The sequence below is a fragment of the Eulemur rufifrons genome, chromosome 30 (genome assembly GCF_041146395.1).
Source record: "Eulemur rufifrons isolate Redbay chromosome 30, OSU_ERuf_1, whole genome shotgun sequence".
NCBI lineage: Eukaryota > Metazoa > Chordata > Mammalia > Primates > Lemuridae > Eulemur > Eulemur rufifrons.
This window is the reverse complement of record NC_091012.1, coordinates 66,941,008-66,965,418: the sequence shown is the minus strand read 5'-3', so window position 1 is coordinate 66,965,418 and position 24,411 is coordinate 66,941,008. Positions and strand designations below refer to the sequence as shown.

The 24,411-nt window shown below is 39.6% G+C and overlaps 1 protein-coding gene across 2 annotated transcripts; it reads right to left on the bottom strand.

The window, feature by feature from the left end:
- Positions 1-7,657: 7,657 nt before the first annotated feature.
- On the bottom strand, positions 7,658-17,977 carry LOC138378066 (T-complex protein 11-like X-linked protein 2). Of its 2 annotated transcripts, XM_069463334.1 has the most exons (9): positions 17,840-17,977; positions 15,724-15,826; positions 12,863-12,983; positions 11,905-12,125; positions 10,599-10,735; positions 10,135-10,355; positions 9,855-10,036; positions 8,943-9,106; positions 7,658-8,089 (listed from the first exon to the last, which is right to left on the bottom strand). In XM_069463334.1, the coding sequence occupies exons 1-9, from the start codon at positions 17,964-17,966 to the stop codon at positions 7,854-7,856; spliced, it is 1,512 nt and encodes a 503-aa protein (XP_069319435.1). In that variant the 5' UTR covers positions 17,967-17,977; the 3' UTR covers positions 7,658-7,853. The 2 variants fall into 2 exon arrangements, with proteins under 2 accessions (XP_069319435.1, XP_069319436.1); XM_069463335.1 differs by lacking the exons at positions 12,863-12,983; positions 15,724-15,826; positions 17,840-17,977 and having other exon boundaries at positions 7,999-8,108; positions 11,905-12,059.
- Positions 17,978-24,411: the final 6,434 nt, after the last annotated feature.

Sequence of the window (24,411 nt, the reverse complement as noted above, 5' to 3'; positions counted from 1 at the left end):
AGCAACCCAGGGAAAGAGGCCAAGCAGATAGAGAATGGAATGCTGGTGATGGGTGCCAGGGACAGAAAGCTACAGAGATGGCTCAGCAGCTCCTCCTCCTACAGCGAGGATGTCAGCAGCCACCCCATCATCGACAGGACCCAGGAGCACACTCTGTGGAGCCCTGGACATTTCACAAGAGTGATAATGGACCCTCCTTTGTAGCAGAGGCAACCCAACAAGTAAGCAAAGCCCTACACCTAGAATAGAAATTACATCCATCCTGGAATTGATACAAGAAATCCATCTAAAGTGAGATAGGGTGTTGCCACTTGCCCTCTTTAGAAGGAGGCTTAAGTTAAGCTCCTTAAAAAATAGTTTATGAGATACCCTTCCTAACACCCCAAGGCAAATATGGTAATATAACCATGAATAAAAGAAAATAGAATAAAGCAATATGTCAAATGAGTGGGTCAGGTGCTAGCCACTATACATGGGTTTGCCTCATTCAGGTCCCTGTCCCAGTTGGAAGCAGAAAAGTGAAAGGGACCCTATGAAGTGCCTCTAATAACTCACACCTCATTGAAATTGTCAGAAGTGAAAACTTGGGTCCATCATACCAAAGTAAAGAGGTGTAGCCCCCAGTGGAGGAGCCAGCCTTTAGGTGATCTAAAGTATCTGTTTGAGAAAAAGAAAAAAATGAAAATGATATTTTTGCTAATATTTATTTGGTTATTTGTTTTGTCTATAGGATAGAGGGACAACTCCTTAGTGAGGATTTCCCCGGGCTATCACCACTTTTGTTGATCTGTTTTGATGCTGGGTGTATTATCCTAAACCTCATTTGGTATAAGTATTTCTGTACATGATTTCTGAATTTTCAAAAGCTGGTCTCTCAGATCATCTACAGGGTACAACTAATAGCTCTGTGTTCAGAGGTACCATGTTTCTTTTCTGACCCAGCCCTGTATCAGACATTGTGTACAAGGCTACAGTCCATTTCACCTTGCCAATCCTTATGGTGATAGTTCTTGCTTATGCCCTTTTTCACCTGATAGTCTGTACCTTCCATCTAAAACATAGCCCCAATTCAGCAGGAAGTAGCTTGATGACTATGTCACCCCTCCTCCCATAGATATGGATGGGTAAAACTGACAGTGGGGAATATGTAACAGAGGAAATAGCCTGAAAAGGGGTAAAATATTTTGTCTCTTCAAAACCCCATACTCTTTTTGAAAACTAAAACCTACATCCCTGCCTTAGGCCAATGGTCAGGAGGGGAAGGGGAGTGTCCTTTGTTCTTTGTGCCACAGGAGATGGCCCAAGGGAATTGTCCATGTGGAGGTCATGAGATTATCTTAGCTGAAGATGGGATAAATCAGAACATTTAAAAGCTCTGTACTTCTGCTCAAAAGAAGAATGTTGGTACTTTGAGACAGGAGTCTGCCAACCTCGTCATTTGCCAGCAAATTAATAAACTCCTGTTTTCTTCTCCAAAAAAAAAAAAAAAAAGAAAGAAAGAAAAAGAAAATAGAAGTCATGATCAATCCCCTGCTCAGCAATAATCACTATGTGGCTGGTCCCCGAGAAACTGTAGAGTGCAGGGACAAGTCCAAGCTTGGACTTAGGGAAGACCTAAGCAAGAGATATTAAATCACAAACTTGTCATTTGATCTTCTTTGATGCCTGTGATACCTTTCATAAGAGGTATTACCACTGTCTTACCTACAAGGAAAAGAAAAGTTAGAGCTGGCTAGTAACTGCCACAGGGCACAATACTAGGAAAATAGAGAGCAAGGACTCAAATACTGGACTTAAACTAAATTCCAAGCTATTTTCTATTGGCTCCTGGAAACTTCACTGCTGGTAATGCTCTCTAACACTGATCAATCCAGAGGCTGGTATTCTTTAGGTATTTTTCACTAACTTTTAAACAGTGAAACATATTACTTCTTATATATTTTTTTTATTTCAAAATATTGTGGAGGTACAAATGTTTACGCTACTTATATTGCCTTTGCCCCACCCAAGTAAGAGCTTCAAGCATGTCCATCCCCCAGACGTTGCACATTGCACCCATTATGTGTGTGTATACCCATTCCCTCCTCTCCCCTCCCACCTGTCTGATACCTGATGAATGTTACTACCATATGTGCACATAAGTGTTGATCAATTAATACCAATTTGATGGTGAGTACATGTGGTGTTTGTTTTTCCATTCTTGTGATACTTCACTTAGTAGAATGGGCTCCAGCTCCATCCAGGATAATACAAGAGGTGCTAGATCACCATTGTTTCTTTGTGGCTGAGTAGTACTCCATGGTATATGTATACCACATTTTATTAATCCACTTATATGTTCATGGGCACTTGGGTTATTACTTCTTTAATCATAAAAATATATTAAATTAAAAAAAAGTTGCTTTCAAAAAGTAAAAGACATGAAAAACTGGGAAGATTTTGCCCCTTCCCTCCACTCCCTTAATATTTTGAAATAAAAAAAATAATAACTGGGAAGAAAAATTGGCACATATCACAGACAAAAGATTAATAGCCTTGATACAGAAATAACTTCATAGAAAAATAAGAAAATGATATCAATCTAGAATTCTCATTCAGAGCAACAAAAATGCCTAATAAAGCCATGAAAATATTCCTAGCCACAGTTACTACAGAAATTATAATATAAAATGTGAGATAATATATTAAATAAATAGATAAATTTTCAGAAGTAGGAAGGCTGGGACACAGACTATACTACTTTTTTATGGATGGGAAGACTGCTGAGAAACAGGCCCTTCTCATGAACTGTGGGTTTTCATGTCAAATTTTTATAATTGTAAGTTTTACTTGGTAGAATCCATTAATATTTAAGAGGTTCATACCATTTGTATAAAATTTAAAATTTATATACCGTTTTTAGGAATTCATGGTATAGAAGAAGCCCCAGGGAGCTGAGGAGGGCCCAGCATAACATAGACCCCTTTGAATCTCTCCTTATGGCCAGTATCCCTGCTCCCATTGATTCTGATGCCCAGGGTTAAGGGTTAAAACTTTGCTAGTGTGCTGATGAAAAATTCTGTGTGAAGAGCCCCAGACAGAGGCTGACCCTCAGACATGTAAATACGACTCCATACTTGTTTATTCCTCTCCCCCAGAACCTCTATCCTCATCAACCTCCTCCCCAGTGCCTTTTCCAAGTTTGGAGTTCACTCCATACCTAGGGACCCAGTGGACTTTGTAGTTAGCAATGGTCATGGCTTTATCCCCACACTTCACAGAGCAGTGTGCAGGCTGACTCTGCTCTGTACTTGCTGAAACTAAAGCTCCTGTCACCACACTAAGATATTTAGTTTATGCCTCTTCTACAGACACACAGTCACACAAATGGAGAGGCAGACACAAGAGACACGGAACTTCATGCTTGAGGAAGGTGGCATTATATTAATAGAGGCCCAGATATCTGTTGGAGGGCCCTCATTGTCATACATTTCACAGATCATAGCAGCCTGCACAGAGTAGTGGATACTAACACTAACTCACTTTGCTCCACATGGAGCTGTAAATAGGAGTTTGGGGCTCATGACAGAAGAATGGGCTGGGAAGTTAGACAGACTAGTGATGTCAGGGCCTGACATTTTAGAGGGTGAAGTTTGTTAAAGCTGTTAACATTTCGGAGTGCTCTACTTTGAATTCTGGAAAGAGTGAGCCATTGGCTTTTCTGCCTGAAGATACAGATGCTAATTAATTGTGAAAAGTGAAAATGGTTGCTACTGTAGACCTCTTTAGTTAATGGAAGTATAATCTGTAGGCCTCTCCCAAAGTTGCTTGAGTGTCCCCTCAACATGGCAGCTAGCTTTCTCCAGAACAAGTTATATGAGAGAGAAAAAGAAAAGGAGGGGAACAGGGGATGTTGGGGGAGAGGGAGAAGCCATGGTGACTTTTATGGCCAGTTTCTAAAGTTGCACACTGTCATTCCTATTTGTTTTTCTAGAATTAGCCCCACTTTCTAAGCATCCAATCCAGAGCAAATCTTCACTTTCTAAAATCCTCCACAAAAATCACTTAACACAGGCCTAAATCCTAAAATAAGTCATCCCTAGCAAACTCTTATTGGGATACCCAATGGGTCTTTTTGGTTCACATTCTCCCTCACTGCAATGAGTAAAAGGCTCAACATTGTTTGGCTACAGATGTGTTCTTGGTGATCTTTTGGCTAGAGAACACTGTGGTCCTGAATTGGTTGGCCACCTGGGGGTGGCAATGCAGGGTTTCCTAAGCCCTGTAACTCCTTGCTTCCACAGTATCTGGGCTCCATGCTGATCAAAGATCTACGAGGGACATAGTCCACTGTAGATGCCTTTCCCAAGGTGTGGGGAGATTGTGGTATGGTGTACTGTGGGATGGGAGGGCTGATTAGGATGGAAGGCAGTAAATAGCAGCCACAGCCAGGAGGGTCCAGCCACAGCTGCTCTGTTCATTTCCCTGGGCCCTGGCACACTCCGCTTAGGGATAGGGTAGCAGGGAGGCCGGGACTGGGGAATTCACAAGGGCTTAACTCTTAAAAGATGCATTATTTCCCATATGTCACTTCCCTTCCTGCCCATCATGTACAAAGGCATCAAGTTCATGGATACCTTCAGTGAGGAGCCCTTCTTAAGAGGTTTGCTGGTAGGGGTGGGTGGAAGTCCCCTCCCTGTCCTTCCTCAGTGTCCAGGAGCTTCTGTGGGGAAGGAAGTCAGAAACGGCTTCAAGAGCTCCATGGGAGTGACCTTAATGATGCCCTTTTCCATCCCTCGTGTCCATCTAACTTGTGTGCCTTCCTTTGTAGCACCTCTGCCTCTTGTGTATCAATCTCCACTCACAACACTTTGTCCCAGAACTTGTGTCTGAACTGATTCTCTTACCCCTGGGGTCCCTGCCTATAGCCTCCATCCTCAGCCCTTGTGCACAGCTGCTACTTAATCTTCCTAAATACAGGTCCCATTAGCCCTGTTTGGCTGTTCACAGGATTTTAATGGCATTGTTTCTTTAATGATCTCAGAATTTCACTCTAGGCACTGCCCCTTGTGATCTCATCCTCCTGTAACCCCTGTGCTAGAGAATGCCAGTGGTTGGATGTGAACCCTTCACCCCCTCAATGACCATATCCAAGGGCAGGAACCTCAAACCTAGAGCAGGCAAGGTTAGACATTGTCCTTCACCTCCACTGGAATTAAAGCAGAGAGAAGTGGTATCTGGCTGTTCTTAGCACCCTAATCTGCATTGAAGAAAGGAAGTGATATAATAGTAAGAGGCACTTTCTAGAGATTGGGAAGGGAGGTGATAAAGGTATGCCTTGAGGGAGATTAGTAGCCAGGGAATCCCAGGACCCTGCTTGCCTCCCAGAAGAATGTTATTGTTGGGCAGGAGATCTGCAGGATATCATCTCCAGCACTCTGCTGGTACTTCATTGGCGCCTAACAATTGTTTGGTGTACGAATGAAGCCTTATCTCAGTCCAATTCCTATGTATTAAGTGGTATATTAGTTTGCTCAGGCTGCCATAACAAAATACCACAGGATGGGTGGTTTAAACAACAGAAATTAATTTTATCACAGTTCCAGAGGCCAGAAGTCAAAGATCAAGGTATTGGTAGGTTTGGTTTCTTCTGCGGCTTCTCGTCTATGCTTACAGATGGCTGACCCTCATCCATGAAGAAAAAGTCCTGAAAAGTGAAATGATTTCCCCTTACTCAGCCAGAGAAGACAAAAAAATAACTAAATAAAACACAGGTTCTTACTCCCAATTACAGCTTTTGTGCTACACCGCTCTAAAATTGGAAACATAGATTAGAAATCAACTATTGAGGAATAAATGAAATAATATATGTAGAGAGCTTAAAGGAGTACCTGGCACATATGCACTCATAAATATTAGTTATAATATAATATGTACATGTACATGCACAGAATATCTCTAGAAGTATACACAAAAATCTGTTAATAGTTTCCTCTGGGTAGGAGAAATGATACACAGGGGTGGGAAAGAAACTTTACTTTTCACTGTATGTCATTTTTAACTATGTGCATGTTCTACTTATCTATCCATCCATCCATCCATCCATCCATCTCTAAAGGGTGAGCAGGATTAAATGGAGCTATCTTTCCTAATTTAGGATCAGGATTTCTATTTCCTCCATGTGGAAGCACAGCATAACCAACACAAAATCCCTAAGAAATCAAGCATGTCATATTTTAATTATAAAGTATAAAGCAAAGTTTCATTTCAGTGTAATGTCTGTATCCAACTACTCAGTCATCTCCACAGGGATCTCTTCAGAGTACATTTGTCTCTAAGATAATCTGGCTCCCAAAATTAAGCTTTTTAAAAATTGTATTAATATTGGCAAATCTGATTAGAAAATACAATTAGGCAAGGTTCACTATCTATTTATTAAATACACAATTTTCACCTGCCATGGTCTCTTTCTTGAGCCTATCTAGCCATAAGATTAGAACAATTGAATGACCCATTCCCCAGCTTTTCTCTGTGCCCCACACTTTCAGAAAAAGTAAAAGTATCACTCTGTTCACCTAGATGTGTCACCCATCTGGAATCCACCCTCTAAGGAAATCAATTAGGAGGTTACCCTGGGACTAACAGAACTCAAATCCTATTTGTTATTTTTCTTGGGCTAAGTAAATTATACTCAGCTCCATCTCCTGAAATGGTGAAGACCTTTTTTTCATCCAGTTAGGATATCTCATCAGTGAATTTCTATTTTCCCCTGTCCATTATAAACAAGTCCAAATCGAAATCTAATTTTTTTCCTAATTTCCTAGACTGCTGTTTGTCTGCTGAAGTTGGCCTGAGAATGATGGGATGAACCTCTATATAATCTCTAAAAACAAGCCCAGGTCCTTCTGGACCTAGAACATTTGCCATTTGTTATGCCAACTGAGCTGATAATCATGACCTAGAAGTTAGAGGCCCACACTAGAAGTGGGAAAAAACATGGTGGCTGTACCACACTTGAATACCCATGCCACTTCACCCCAAGAAGAATGGAGTGTTCTAAGCCTAGAGAGATGTACAAATAGAAGATTCATTCAGCTACAGAACAGCACCAGGGATGAACTTGATACAAGTCACTCATGGACCTAATTGCTTGGGTTTGGTGTCATTACTAGAGACTCCAAATCTGACCCCTAGAATCACTTGAAAGAAAAATTCCATGGAAGCTGAGACTTGTCCTCAGCTGAATGTTTCTCAGCAGACAATATCAACTTCCAACCAGTCCCAAGTTTTCCTACTGCTTCAAACCACACACCAGAACAAGAGGCAGGGACTCTTAGTTTTACTCTATCTTTTACAATTATAGGGAAATTTGGTACTGGAAATGGGGTTCTATGTCTTCTCTTGATCTGTGATTCAGTGAATTTCTCACTTCCAGAAGCCCCTATACTCACACTCTGGATAATCCCCCTAAGAGTTTTCATAGCCCTCAAGGAAATGATTTTTCACCAGAGAACTGGAGAAAATAATGCTAGTACCTGATACCCTAATGCTTGCTCAAGCCAGCATATTAAAGAATGATCAGCCAGTGAAGGGAAAATGAGGGCCCACTGGATTCTCAACTAGTTAGGGGATGAAAGCACATAACATGGCTTCGGCAGCAGCACAGAAGGAACTGAGGTTTTCTTGCAGCTTAGAAGTTTATTAAAGAAGGGGGTTGGGCCAGTTGGTGTTTATATGCTTGACCCCTGCAGCCCCATGTCTTGGCTGTAGGGAGGAAGATGGATGGCTGCTCTGCTGGCCACAGGTGATCTCATCCCAGGAACATGCTGAGCCTTCTCTCCTAGGTCCCTGTTGCCATGGCAGGGGGTCCAGCACTACCAGCTAGGCTCCACTTCTGTTTCTTGTGCTTGAGCTGAAGGAATGATATTTTTTAGGATCTCAGCATAGTATGGGCTAAAAACCTGCTGATTGTGACGCATAAGATTGACAAACTTCCAGCCCAGTTCTGCCAACTCTCCTTCAATGAGAATAAGGCCTCCAGGGAAGTGTAGCAGAGAGTCCTGCATGCCACGAACCAAACAGCATTTGAGAAACAAACGGATCCGCTGATCTGTGAGCAGGAAAAAACAATGAAAAGGGGAACAAAGAGGTTTCAGAAGAAATTAACAATGCCCTTGCACAATCTGCTCAGCAAGGTTTTAAGTTACCTGAGTTATTCACTGACCTACCCATTCATTTGAGTAAACCGAATAAATGCGATTTTTGTCTGGTTTTATTTTTGGGGGGAGGAGAGAATGCTAACAAACTCCCAAAGATAATGCATAATCAAACGATGGTGAGCTAGTAAATTTCTGGCTGTTCATAAGATTATGTAGCTATACGTGAGATCCTAGTGTGCATTTAACCTAACAAGAGGATCCTAGACTCTGCACCTGAAATTCCAGTGCAGCGAGTGCACCAAGTTCAGGTCCATACACCCAAACCAGACTATGATAAGATGCTAAAGTTAAAAGCAAGCTGACCAAGTTCACTCCTTCTATTCCAGCATATAACATGTCCTCTAGCCTAACTCAGCATCAAGTCTGTGGGGGGGTGGGGGAGTAAAGGTTCACATGGTAGCTTAAAGCATGGGATAGTAAAAGGGTTTCTCCACAGATCTTGGACTATAGTTAGATAATGACCAGGGATGACTTGGTAGGGTTAATGGGACAGTATCCCACACCTGGGAGTTACATATCTTAGATGCAGATACACCTTAAAACCATACATTCACTCTTCAAACTGAAAGATATCTATTTCAACCCTGCACATTATAGATGAGGAAACTAAAGCTAAAAGACTTTGTGAATAATCATGCTTTTCCACTTTTAAATGGTTAGGTAACTCATTTCCAGGATAGGGTTTATCTGCCCACCCCACACATTCTTTCCACTCTTCTGCACCACTACCATAGGGACTCTTACCAATGATGCTACGAACACAGTTCTCTTTCTTGGCGATGTTCTGGAGTTGGCCCATAAGAGATGCTGTGTTTTCACTGCTTAGAGCAGTGAGGCCCATGTCCTTGAGGCCATGATGGATTTCCTGAGACACCTGTTCACTCACACTCAGCATAGTGTCTTCAGGCCTAGATAATGAAGAACAGAAATCAGAGTGGCCCTGGCACAGGGGAAAAATCCTGAGAGCCCCATACGAGAAGCCAGGCCCATTCAAGGCAGAATTCCACCCCTCCTAGATAGCAGAAGCAACTGGGCAGATTAAATACTTTCATTGTTACCCTCAACTATAATACCAACTAATCTATATGTATAGTACCGTATGCTACTTCAAACAAAACAAGATAAATTGGGCAAGGGTTCAGTTCCATCCTTGGATCCACTCAGCATTCTTCAGACCCATAAACTTTATTTAAATATTGTTTAAATATCTTCTTGGATATTTTTCATGATTTTTTCCCTACTTTACCAATTTGCAAATATACTAAGAGACTTAGGCTTCTAATTCCTGTTTTTCTTTTGGAATGGTATCCCTTCATGCAGCGAATCATCAATCAGTGTTATATTGATCAAATTCTGGATATACATAACACAAATCTACTGTCACCTAATCATGTATATAATTACTCATTTTTGGCAAATACAATATTGAATATTTATAGCAAACTAGCTTCCACACTCTCACTCTTATTTGGAAATAAGCTATATTTTTCCCTATCCCCAGCCTGAATACAACTTATCAAAGACACTAACAATCCTTGGAGATGGTTCCCAAGGTACTTTGTGTGGTTTGTGATGAAGAATAAGCAATAATATATTATTTGCCTCTGTCCCCAAAACCACATATTTTCCACTCTAAGAAATATCTATGAATCTTACCTGAAGTTAAATTCCTCAGTCAGGGCCTTGGTTATGCATTTCAGTTTATCCACAAATTCAGGTGAGCTGAATAAAACTTTACCAGAGAAACTTCTAGCCACTAGCAAGACTGAGGCCAGGATGGTCAACTGGTGCAAACGGGACCCCATTTCCTGGAGCCGTATTTGGTCCATCAGCAGAGTCTGGTGAGGCAAGTAAGAACAAGCTGTCACAAAGGGAGAGTTCTAATGGAGGCACTGAATTCAAAATGACAAGGCAATGCCCCAACACACTTTCTTACCTCAGGGAATTCTTCATTTTCAGGGTCCCAGAGGAGGAGATTCAGGTAGCCCTGGTATAGCACCATTGTGGGACTGGGGAGATCTGAGTCGTTACCTTCCCCATTTGGAAATGAACAGGCCATGCTGGAGGAGGAGCTGGGAAAGTCAGGAGAACTCAGATTTGGTGTAATGAGATCTTCAGCTGCTTTTGTTAACCATTTTGTGGTGTAATCGAGGAGATCTATGACAAGGAAGGGAATATGTATGTATCTTCATACTCCGGGGCTTGAAGATACACTCTTGGTCAATAAAGAAGTGATTTTGTAGGTCTTTATGTTTTAGAAAATGCTCCTTCTCCCTATCCCCTCCCCCTTGCTCAAGGAAGAAATTTCCTATTCAAAAAATAGAAAATATTCTCTACCACTATAAGATGGCAGACCCAAGGTCAAGTCTTCCCTCTCCTGCCCTTAAATGTTAAACATACTGGGCTGCTTGTCAAGGAGTTCCTGGAATTTAGCTCTTTCATACTGAGTGGAATGTTCCTGCAGGTAGGGTCGAAGGCTCTGGATGGTATAGTTCACCATGTCCACTTTCATTAGGCCCAGAACATGGAAGATGCCCCTGTCATAGGGAGAAATATAATATTTACACTATGAAAGGAAATCTAGTGTGGAGGGGTGGAATCCAAGCAATAAGTCATAAAATTACAGTATTTTAGAGTTATAAGGGGCCTTTAAAACAACAGTCCTACTTCAACTTACAAATAAAAATGCTGTGACCAGTGACCCAAGGCCACAGAATGAATTGGTGACAGAGCTAAGGACACATACATCTTTTGACCTTTTAACTACCAGTCTAGAGCTCTCTCCACTGTAGTCTTTCTGTCACCTGGAAAAAGGGTAGTCAGTGGAAGGAAAATCACCAAAGTGCTAACAACTGTCTGTGGATAGTTGGAATGTAGGTGATTGAACTTAACTCCATTGAACAAATCGTTTTACTTTTTTGGGTCTTGGTTCTCCAGGCTGTGACACAAGGGTAATCCTCCATTTCTGCCCCCTTACAAGGTTTGAGTCAGAACAAACAGGAAGCAATCTGGGAAAGGGCTGATTGAAATTTGCAGAAGAAAGAATTACTGTACATTAATGTCTTAACAGTATCATGTCATAAGGGGGGGGCTCAAATGATCTAAAAATCATCAAAGGAACTCTGAGAGACTATTTGGGAAATAAAAGCCAATAGTCCAGTGATATGGTGTGGTTGTTTGGCCCCTCCAAATCTCATGTTGAAATTTAATCCCCAGTGTTGGAGTTGGGGCCTGGTGGGAGATGTTTGGGGCATGGGGATAAGATCCCTCATGAATGGCTTGGTGCCCTCCCTGAAATAATGAATTCTCACCCTATTAGTTTACATGAGAGCTGGTTGTTTAAAGAAGCCTGGCACCATCTCATCCCTCTCTCTTACTCCTTCTCTCGGCATGTTACATGCCTGTTTCTCCTTCGCATTCTGCTCTGATTGGAAGCTCCCTAAAGCCCTCACCAGAAGCAGATGCTGGTGCCATGCCTGTTGTACAGTCTGAAGAACCTTGAGCCAAATAAAAAAATTACCCAGCCTCAGGTATTTTCTTTATAGCAACTCAAATGGAGTAACACATCCAGAAAGGAGAAAAGAGATGTTAGATCTTCAGTACAGAAGAGCTAGACAAGACAGGGGCTATATCACAGTATCTGGCTCAGAGTTTTGTTGCATGGTATCTGAGCCAGATTTTTGGGACAGCATATCTAGACTCTCACCTCAGTAATTGCACTGGATCTATTATGCTCTCTAGTTTCTTCACTGCTTCATCTCGAACTGGAGCACATAGCAGGGTCATCAAATTAAGAATGTAGTTAGAGAGATGAGGGACATCCAGGGCCCCATGTTCTGCTTCTTGCTTGAGGAGATCCATGTCCAGAGCTTCTTCAATCTCATTTTTTAGGCGGTTCTGGTGTGGTAATAGCAGTGATAGCAATATCTGCCCCAAAAAGGAAATCAAAGGAGCCAAATTTTGTTTCAAACTCTGAACTTTCTTCAATGAACAACCCTCTTAGGTCAAAAGCATTCCAGACTATGCCTTCTGGGGGCCAGAAAACTAGGTCTGTAGGTTTCTTAGAGAGTATTATTTTTCTCTATTTAGGAGACAATCACAATTAAAGGCTGCATTGGGATAAGTTATGGTAGTGGTCATTATTATTTTCTAGGTATAATGAGATAAAGATATAAATAAAAACAAGAGTGTGATAAAAAGAAGTGTAGGGTATAAGAAATATAAAATACACACCACCACAAGGTGAGGAGGCATTCTTAATAAAGGATAAAGACATTTTTAGATTGTTTTATTCCAAAGGGCAAAAATGAAATAAGCAAAGGAACCTTTAAGGGTCACTTGAAATACCCTTTTGACTCAAGAGTATAAGTTCCTTGTAGGTAAGGGCTCTCTTATTCGATCTCTGTGCTTCTGAAACACATAAACCATAGTGGGGGTTCAGTGAATATTTGTTTAATTGAATGATATATTGTGGTGTTATAGCAATATCCAAACTGTCAAGCTTCATTTCATACAAATAAAGTAGACGCTTCTCCATACTATCTATTTAAGCAGTGGACCATGTTCAAAAAGTATGCTACTTAGGCTATTAGTAGCCATTGACAATCCAAGGGTCTGAGATGCCCAGGAACCTCCCATCCACAAATGGAAGGTTGTTTACTCACCTCCTTAACTTCTCTTAGAAGTTCAAGAGCACAAGTGAAGTCAGGAGGAGTACTCAATAGTTGGTCTTTTAGATGGTCCCAAAAGGCATTGTACATTGTCTCCACGAACCTGCCTTCCAGACTATAAGAAGGTTAAATGAACAAATTGTGCTTTACCCAGAGAATTGATACAGGATCATAATTTCCCAAACAGCATTTTAAATTATGAAAAACCATTAAATCAACAGGCCAGGAGGAGCTATGTTTAGAATTGAGAAGGGCCGAATAAACCGAAGTTAGTCTCAAACGCAAAAGCATTGACCAAATCCTCTCAGAAGGACACCTCATGGTTTCAGAGAAGCTCTCTTCCTGCAGTAGGAAGAACCATAAACTAGGGGTTGAGACCCTGAGTTCTAACCCTGGGTCTATATTTAGCCTGCATGTGTGACTTAGTTCCCATTTCTATAGATTTAAACCTTTGAACTATATGATCTTTTTACTTCAGGAGAAATCTTTAAATTCAGCAAGCCTCAAACTGAACTCATTATCTTCCCACTTCAAACCTGTTCCTCATGTATGTTTGGTCCTGTAAACCAGAAATTTAAGCCTTTTACCCCTTAAAATACAATAGTAATACATGCTTTTTGTTTCAAAAATACAAATGATACAAAAATAAATGAAATAAAAAGTCAAAGTTCCTCCCCCAACACACCAATATAACTTGTGAGAGGTCATCAACTATTATCTATCTGGTGTATACTGGTATTCCTTTGCTGTCATCTCTTTTATACACTTGATTACTAAATTCCAGAGATTCTTCTTCCTAAATATCTCAGGAATCCATCCTTACCTACCATCATCTCCTACCTGGACTATTGCAATAGTTTATTAAATGGCCACCCTGCCTCCACAAAGTCTTACCCCAACAATGCCACATATTCTTGATAAAATCAATGAGTTTTCTAAGGTACAAATCTGATCATGATGGCATGCTCATTTAAAACTCTTCAGGAGCTCCCCATCACCAGCAGGATACATGGCCTCTAAGACCCTTCATGATTCTATTCTGCTACCTCTCTATCTTACTCACCTTCTCTTCCTCCTCCTAACACCCTGTGCTCCAACAATAACAATCTACTTATAATGAATATATGATTGTCTTCCACCACTCTATGCCTCTGAAATGACATTTCCTCTTCCAGGAGAGTCCTTTTCCTCAAAAAACTACCTTAAAAGTACATGAAAAGACTCAATTCAAGTGTTACCTTATCAGGAAAGTCTTCCCTGACCTTCCCCAGGCAGCTGAACACTAACATAGAACTCCATACACCAGATATTAGAGAACTTATCATTCTTCACAGTAGCTATTTGACTATCTCCCCTACAGAAGCTTTATGATGGCAAAGGTAGCACCTTACTCATCTATATGCCCCCAGCATTCATCCTTCTGCCTTCCACCTAATAAGTACTCAACAAATGTCTGAATGAAGCTCTGACAGTAAGATTCCCCTTAGAACCTATAACTGTAATTACCATCATTTTATAAGCCCAAAGGTAAAACCAATTGTCAATTATCTATAGATAATGGATAACCTCAAACTCTATTTCAGCTTCTTATCCAGTATACATCTTGCATTACTACACTCAGAGAAGGCTGTTAATAACAAAACAGTGAAATTCAAGCTCTAAATATTATTTCCACTGCTTCATTTACCCACTCCCACCACCACTGTGACCCCAAACCACTTTAGCAAACCTTCACTCTCCTAGTTTTACTTTTCTTTGCATTCCTACAAACAGAAAAATAAATCTAATTTGGGCTCCAGGGATTATTAAGGCAATGAAGAAGATGCTAGGAGATCTGTGTTTAGGCAAAAACTTCCTTCAGAGAAGCTGTCATTGGCATGGGTAGCTGTTGGCAACAGGCAAGAGCAAATCTAAGGAGCATGAAGATCAAGAGAACCACTGATGGAGCAAGGTGCTTTAGTAATAGAATCCCTAAAGTGGCAAAACAACAGAAACATTTAAGGTGGGAAATTAGAAATGCTATAAAATATAGATTCTGACAAAGAAATGTACCCATTTAACTACTAATACATCATTAGAAGCAATCAATTCGTACTTGCTGAATGACTTATTTATGTATTACACTATCAATATAATTGAGAGAAACCCAAATAAAGTCTTATTTTAGAAGGGCATTATTTATCATTGATGTTCTAATCCTGATTCACAGAATCTTTATTAAGCAGATTATGAAGGAGAAATGTTCCCTGAAATCTCTTATCCCATGAAGAGCAGGTGATACCACTATTAGAAAAGTAACCTGTTCATCTGTACCTGATTAATCCGTAGACAATTAAAAGAGTAACAGCTAGGAGCTACTTCATCCAAGTCTGACTAAAAAGATCTGAAATTCACTCTATGTTTCATTACTAACTAAGATCCCAAAATGAACATTTTGACAATACAGGCTGAGTATCCCTGATCTGAGATGCTTGGGGTCAGAAGTGTTTTGAATTGTAGATTTTTTCAGATTTTGGAATATTTGCAGTATACTCCAATGAGCATTTCCTTTGAGAATCATGTCAGTGCTCAAAAAGTTTTGGATTTTGGAGCACTTTGGATTTCAGACTTTCAGATTTAGGATGCTCAACCTGCAATTTCATTGGTTTATTCCCTGTTTAAATGTAATTTGCAGCTTTGATCTTTTTAAACTAATAATTACACTGATTACTCTTTTGTTTTATTTGTTGGTACCATTTAAGACATATTCAAACATTAAATTTCTTAATAAAATACTTCAAACCTGACCAAAACCCATTTGTGCTTTGTACCTACACCAGGAAAAGTAAAACAGAAAAAAATAAAAGAGTCTGTACCTGTTTGGAGGTAAAATACGCTCTTCCATATAGAAATCCTGGTTTACCACGATTTCATGAGCAATGCTCAGCTTGGAAACTTCATTAACTGTTTCTATCAGATCTGTGACAGAAAGGACTTCAGGTCTGCTTTCTGGAAAAAGGCATTGCAGTCATCAACAGAGAACCCACGCAAGTAGTATTAATATTTCTATTTTACTCAGAGATTCACTCAACCAAGTAAGATCCCCAAATTTAGATATATCAAATGGATTTTTACACAGACTCACTCAGTCATTTTAATATTTGAGGTTTTCTGAACTCTTTGCCCTTCAACAACACTGAAACTCTCAGAGAAGTCAAGCATGGGAAGAAGTTAATTTTTGAAGAACAGAAAAGTGCAACTGATTTCAAAACCTTCTGCTTGAAATGTCAAAACAATAAGTAAAACTCAGCAAACTATGAGTAAGTTGTGGTTTATAAAGTAAACATTTATTTCCAAGTTATTGTGTTCCCACTATCCTCTTCCTACCTCAGAGGCTACATGCAAGATAAGAAATAAAGTCTTCTCATAGATAACACCATAAATCTTCCTAGATGGCTCTATAGCTGAACCATGCTTCTACAGCAGTAGTTCCCAGACCTGGGGATTCAACAAACCAATAAAATCTCAAAAAAAAAAATGAGTGATTGACAATGATTTGCCCATTTTTATTTTTCCACACATGGACAGGGAGGCAAACAAACAAAAAAATCCACCCTATCATGATCAAAGCAATCATTTCATAAAAGGAAGCATATTTTAAGACTCTCAAAAGCATAAAGAAAATATAGTCAGCATTAGGAGTAGTCCTTTAAATGGAATCTAACTTTATTTAAAAACTCATTACAATATCTTTATTGTTTTATTTCATTCAATATTGGTAAGAACTAGGTCACAGACTAGCATTGGAATTTGGAAACCAATATTCTAAGTTCATTATACAGACTACTTATCGCAGTGATACAGAGTAACCATATATAGTAATTACAATTATTTCTTGGTATATTAAATAAAACCTGAAATTTATTTTCTAACTCACTTTCAATGTAGTTTCATAATTTGTTCAGAGAGAACTATTTGTCCCCAAGAAATAAAATTTACACATAAGAATCCTAAAACTCATTCCAAGAAGATGATCTACTATGTGCATTTATTTTTCATTTTAAAAAGTCTTTCAACAAAAGTCTATCAACTGACATTTCCTTTCTACCCTAACTAAAAAAGTACATATGTTAAAATACACCATCTAATCCATGCATTAAGACAACATTTATTTGTGAGGCACTATGACCTAAGAATTGTGCCATTCTGTTTAGTAGCAGTGACCTCAAGTGGCCACAAGAGAAACCTATGTGATTCAACTTAATAGCATCATGGACTCCAACTTTCTTTCTTATTTCAGTCTTCAAGAATTTAGATCAAGTTGCTACTTTTGGACAGGTCTGCAGATTAATGTTTGGCTAAATTCATTGGATATTATTATAAGAGATCTGCAATTTGAGTTCCTGTGAGGTTGGACTAGTCAAACCAAAACCTTATATGTCTAACATAAGGTGTGAAAAAGGCCTCATGTCCCAATGTTGATATAAAAATGCTCTTACTACAGATATAAATAATTTTACTCCAGAGCAGTGATAATTTTTATTTCAACAAAGCACCCTTAGAAAAGGACAGAACACAATTCCAGCACCAGATAATTTGGATTATTTCTGATCTGTCCTAGATCTACCATTTACACTCTACAAAATCAAAATACAATAATATTATCTATTTCCCATGCTTTGAACTGACTCAACCACTCTCAAGTCTTCTCAAACACAAGTAATTATGTTCTGTTGGCCTCTTTCTCTAAAGCCAAAAAATTTTAATTTGACTTACCAAACAGGAGCCTAAGTCCTGTATGTAAAGATTAGAGGGGTGAAAAGACAAAGGAAAGAATAATCCAAAAGAGGACTAACAGAAAAACGAGGAAGGAAAAATGCAGTTTCAAGAGCCTTCTATGTCCCTTAAAGGTCCTTAAGTCACAGGCTACCTATTACTTTAACCTGCTATCAAGCACTACCCAAGGAAGTGATGACATTACTCTAGACCTACGAGGAGAGTGGTCATTTAAACAGAAGCTTTTGTTTTCTTGGTTCTGCCCTGATGCTTTAGGCTTATGGGCTCCACTCTCTGCTTCATTGGGATCATTCTGGTGCACAGTTTCCTCAGTCTTTGGCATCTTGATGTTATCTGGAATTGGACAGAAAAGCTGTGTAAGATCTGGTTCTTACCCAGGGACAAGGGGGAAGGGAGCTATCTAACTGCCGTCGTGTGCCCTGGTGACTGAACCTGCTGCTCCCAGTTGAGGAGGTTAGAGACAAAGGCTTCAAGCATCTCTGGAACAACTAGGGTCCTCAAACAGGCCTTAGGGGACAGGGAACTTGGAACTAATGGAACTGCCTTTACTGAAATCAAAGAAGTTTAGCGTTGGGCAAGCAGAAGAAACCAAGGTCCAGAGATGAACAATGTCTCATCAGAAGGAGAGCACACTGCACACTACTGACCAAGCTAGGAAAGAAATCTTCCTCCAGTCTGGCTACCTTTAATTGGTCCCAGAATACCTCTCTTTCTCCTTAACTTCAGCTCCAGTTCTGCCTGAAGAGGGCTGGCAGCCTGGACTCAGGCAGGAGAGTACCCCTCCATGGCCCTCGGGACCCTCGCCCCTCACCTCTTCCCACTTCTTAACCCGCTGCCCCGCAGCTGCATCTGATAGTGAAGCCCATCTGCAGCCCTAACCTGGTTCTGGGACGTACCATTGCGATCAGGGCGAAAGGGGAGATCAACAGGAAGGGGTCGGATGGAACCATGGAGATAATGAGGTCTACCTGGAGTGCACCCCTACCCATTATGCTAGGTAGGAGAGTCCAAACATGAAAACAAAGGCTGGCGGGTTTCCTGGGTAGCGGGGCGGGGTCACATGCTCGGGGTGGCCTGGGAAACTTAGAAAGCAAGAAAGTCAAGTCGGGTCGCACCACTGGGTGATAGAGGCAGGCGGCAGGGATTCCGATGAGGAGGTTTCAGGCTCATACTCTTCGTTGAAGCTCCTCAGAAGCTTGGAAGTAATTTTCTCAAGTCCTGTTTCTCCACTACAGGCGAGGAACTGTACAAAGCTTTTATCCCTACTCCACCAGAAAAAAAATACCATTTAAATAACTATTTAAGAAGGAAAAGGAGCATGATTATTTTTTTGTTTGTTTCACTTCATGCTGTTCATATAGCCATAGAAATGAAGAAGCAACAGGGTTACAAAATTCCAGAATTCTGGGGGTTTTGTTTTTCTTTCGTATAAGTAAATCCTTCACACAAGGTGAAGGAGAGACAGATGAACTGTTAAAAATTCATTTTACAAATATGGAAATCAAGAATCATTTTAAAGGGCTGGTCATAGAAGCTGTATGGTGAAGGGACAAGACCACAGCCTGAAAGGGATCCTACATTTTGGTTTGTGCTCTTTCAACTCAATTCTTGGCATGTTCTTTATTATAATCCAATTGTGAGCTTTGCAGGTTATCTGTAATATGAGGATTCTGGAATAGATGACTCTAAGGGCACTGATGTTGCTCCCTCTTTACTCTTGAGTCCTGAGTCCATGCCTTAGGATGACAAACACCCTACTTTGTCATTCCACTGGCCAGTTACCATAGTGACATGAGGATCCGCCCATTGGCCTAGTCTCAATTTTTTAAGGGAGATATCTATATCTATATAACTATATCTATATATACATACTTAAAGATGTTTTCACACTACACTATTCAATCCCTCTCTTTTGCCCTGACTTAATTTCTTAACACATTAACTTATTTTTTTCATAAAATAAGACTATACTATGATGAGATTCTCATCACAATCCTTGCCTTGTTAGTGACAACAGTAGAGTGTTAATATCTTACACATGTGGATTTTGAAGAAGGAAGCGATGGGGGGGTCCAAGAACTTTCCAGCCTAAGGAAAATCCACCTACCCTCCAGGTGCAAGAAGATATGAGAGGACTTGGCTAGTAAAGTTACTGCTTATCAGGAGAGTATATCACACTAATAAATACTAAATCTGAATTTCTTCCTCACCTTCTCCTGGAATTTGCCTCAGCAATGTCAACTGTGAAACAAATTGCACTCACACCAAACCCAGAAGAAATGTTTATAGATTTTACTTGATTTGAACATCAAATTTTGCATTTATGAGGCATATGTTTCATTATACCAGAACGTGATTTCTCATTTAAAAATCAGAATTCTATTTGGTTTATTTCTAAGAAAAGTTTCCAGAATGACACCAATTCATTTTCTCACAAAAACTGCGTGTTAAAAAGACTCTCCTCAGTGATGCCTGAAATTCTATTAGCACTTAGTTCAAATAAGTTAACACAGTCTCTTTAAGTGTCTTTTAATATTGAAATACCCTGGGAGAGGTAATGGGGGAAAATAGAAGTGTGGGAACAACAAAGGAGGGAAAGTAAAAGAAAGTGGCAAATTACATTTTGCCTCCAATCAGGACATATCTGAAGCCTTCCCTTTTTCCACTATAAAGTTTCCCCACTCCTCTGCTTGCTTTAAGTCTGCCGAAACACAAGTGATGGTGGCTGACTCCTTGCTGTTGTAAGCTCTGAATAAATAGTCCTTGCTTATTCTCATTTGGTTGGTCTTCATTTATTTCCATATCAGTAGGAGTCTTTAAAACTGACAAAGAATAAAGCATCATCTTGAGAAAAGAGAGAGGACATTTTAGGTCTTGAGACATAGGGGTTTTCCTGGAACCTTGGAAAGTGGCAGCAGAGGGCAGCAGCATCCCAAAAGCAACTGAGAGAGGCCTGTTCCTGGGTGAGGGATCTCTCACTCTAATCTTCTCTCTTTCTATCTCTCACTCCCTGGCCTGTTTGCTTGCAAGATGTTGTTAGAGGCAACCTCAGCCCCAAGATGCAAGGCTAATTTTAAAAGCCTTGCGAAGAACTGTATCACCACAACAATTGTGCCTAGTGTCCCAGGACATGTAACAAGTTATACATTTAAAGCAGTTTCCACAAAACACATTCAGTTGGTTTCAAATTTTGGCAGAATTTGGTGCTTCTTTATGTTTTGATTTTAGTTTTTAACTATAGGGCCCCTTTATGGACCCCAGAATGCATCTTTACTGACATAATAAAAAAATGATCTTTATTTAGAGAATACAGAAAATACTTTCTGGCATCTCATAATGGACTTGAGTACAGTTGTCTCTCTGTATACTTAGAAGATTTGTTCCAGGATCCCTGGCCAAAGTATAACAAAATCTGCACATATTTAAGTCCCCTGCAGACTAAAAGTCGGCCCTCTGTATATGCAGGTTTCAAATCCCTCCAGTACAGTATTTTTGATTTGCATTTGGTTGAGAAAAATCTGAGTACAAACCAATGTTGTTCAGGGATCAACTGTACATATCTGAATACCCTCATGATTATGACAGGTGATGGGAAAATTAGAGCTTTGACTCAAAGTTGACATAGACCTTTTCTCAAAATGAGTACATCATAGGCCTTAGGCTTATCTGGTCATAAATAAATCACATTAACTTCCAGAGCTCTTCAAGAAAGTTGTTTGGCAGTTAAAGCCAAGAAAACTCAGCTTGCTACTTCTGTGTTACCTGAGCTAAAACTATCCATTTGTCAACATTCTGACCCTTTAATTCCCACTAAAATACAGTGTGATACATTCATACATTTATAGAGTGAGTATTCTTGAATAGCCAGAGATCATGTTTTTTATAATCCAATAATATCATTAAATGAACCATGGGATTCATAACTTAAAGAAACTTTTAAAAGTTAGCTATTTAATAGTGAATCTGTCTCTCATAAAGCAAATAGTCAACCAATTTGTTTCCTAAACCTGAGAGTAGACATAGCAGATTTTTTAAAACAAGGATTCATTTTACATGGTGATCTATAGATTTTTTCTTATTTTTTCTGACTTTGATAAAGACAAACTTATCCTAAAAAGCCAGTATGAAGTTATGTCAGTGGGAATGACAGAGTATGGACTCAGTAAATTCTCCCCTCCATAAGAGCAATGAGTACACTGGCAAGTATTGTAAAAGTCAACTGTTCAGAACTCTGGAAATTAATAAAAGCCTTGAAAAAAATCCAAGAAGAGTTTATTAAAGAAAAATGATTGAATTTTGGAAACAACAGTAAACTTTGTGGTATTTAAAAATGTTCTATTTCCGTTCCTTTTTCTTTAGCTCCAAAATAGTCATAAAACCCAACAGCCATATAATCAGAGTGAAAAACACTGTGGAGCCAATGGAGGGAGCTGAGGGTTTGGAGCTGTCCAAAAACATTATTCTCAGAAAAACATCATCCTGTGAACTATTTAGCAGCTCCCTGTAAACACTGATTTGCAGGGCTTGTCTTTATTGACCTGACTCAGGGCTTATCCAGTGTGAACAGTTTTTTTCACAGGGGACTTTAATTAAAAGAAAACAGTGGCCATCATTTAATACAACAGCTACCAGAGGTGGCAATAAGAGGTAGGACAAAGAAGAAGCCCAACAAAAAACTTAAAAGGAAAAGCTGGAGAATAAGATGCCTATAGAGGACTCTGAAAGCTTGGGCATTTAAAATAGCTAAGAATCTACAAGGCCACTTGCACATGCAGAGTTGTGCACATACCTAGAAAAGACCTAAGAAGGCCTTAAAGTTTTCACCTTTGGGTGTCCTTGAGACTCTTCACAAGCAAAAATTGAAGACTAAGGTAGAGTTTTAAACTGCCTGCCTGAGCATTGAAGATGTGATCCACTATACATACAATGTTCCTTGGCAAAAAGTCTGGGAGACTTATTTGTTAAAGGCTTTTAAAGAAAGTTGTGTCTAATCATTACCTTACCATTAAGCTAACCAAGTAGAGACATCAGGGGCCACAAATGACAAAGAACACACCCATAACAGAATTAGTTCAAGAAAGTCCCTAAACAAGTAAAAAATAACAACAAACAGAAAAAATAAAAACAAAAACCCTGGAGAGGAAGGAGAATCTGATTTCCAAGGTGCCCATATTACATCATTTACAATGTTCAGTTACCTTGGACCTTATCTTATACCGTACACAAAAATCAACTCAAAATTGATTAAAGGCTGAAATGTAAAATATGAAACCATAAAACTCTTAGAAGAAAACATATAGGAAATGTTCCTTGAAATTGGCCTCAGCAGTGATTTTTTTTGGATGTCACACCAAAGGCTCAGGCAACAAAAGCAAAAATAAGTGAGATTACATCTAACTAAAGATCTGCACAGCAAAGGAAACAATCAACAAAATGAAAAGACAGTCTATAGATTGGGAGAAAATATTTGCAAATCGTATATATGATAAGGAGTTAATATTCAAAATATATAAGGAACTCACACAACTCAATTGCAAAAATACAAATAGACCCATTAAAACATGGGCAAAGGACTTGAATAGATATTTTTCCAAAGAAGACATAAAAATGACCAATAGGTTTATGCACAGTTGCTCAACATCATTAATCATCAGGGAAATGCAAATTAAAACCACAATGAGATATCATTGCACATCCATAAAGATATCATGTTTTATACCATATATATATACATATATATACACTAATAAAATGCCCAGTTATCAAGAGGTGACATAAGCAAGATAGTGGAATAGGAAGCACTGGACTCTCCCTTTCCTACAGACACACTGATTCAACAGCAACACACAGAATCAATTCTTTTTGTGAGAAATCTGGAAACTAGTTAAAAGGCTCCTATACCTTGAGTTAGTGTGAAACCACCCATATCAAAATGGGTAGGAAGGCCGGATGCGGTGGCTCACGCCTGTAATCCTAGCACTCTGGGAGGCTGAAGTGGGAGGATCGCTTGAGGTCAGGAGTTTGAGACCAGCCTGAGCAAGAGTGAGACCTTGTCTCTACTAAAAAAAGAAAAATTAGCTGGGCAACTAAAAATAGAAAAAAAAATTAGCCGGGAGTGGTGGTGCACATCTGTAGTCCCAGCTACTCGGGAGGCTGAGGTAGGAGGATCGCTTGAGTGCAGGAGTTTGAGGCTCTCAGCTTCTCCCTGAAGAGCAAAGGAGTTAAACCACACATTTAGAGTCCTAACTTTCCCAGATATTACCCAAGGGACCAGCTTCTATCTCTCCTGTCTCTAACAGCTGATGGGGCCCAGCCTACAGTTGTTCCCTGAGGGCTCCAGACAACAAAGCAGCAATTTAAACTAGAGTGCAGGCACTTGCCACAGCTCCACCCTCTGGCTCAGCCACCTTCACTCAAAAAGAAATAGAAAATCTTAATAAACCTATAACAAATAAAGAGATTATGTCAGTCATCAAAAATCTTCCCACAAAGAAAAACCCAGGACCAGATACTTCACTAAAAATTCTAATAAATGTTCTAAAAAGAAATAACACCAATACTTTTCAAACTTTTCCAAAAACAGAAAAGAGGGGATGCTTCCTAACTAATTGTATGATGCAACTATATACCCTTGTGCCAAAGCCAGACAAAGACAACACAAGAAAATAAAATGACAGGCTGATATGAATATAGATGAAAAATCCTCAGCTATATTAACAAATACAACAAATACTAACAAATACTAACAAAACAAATTCAGCATCATA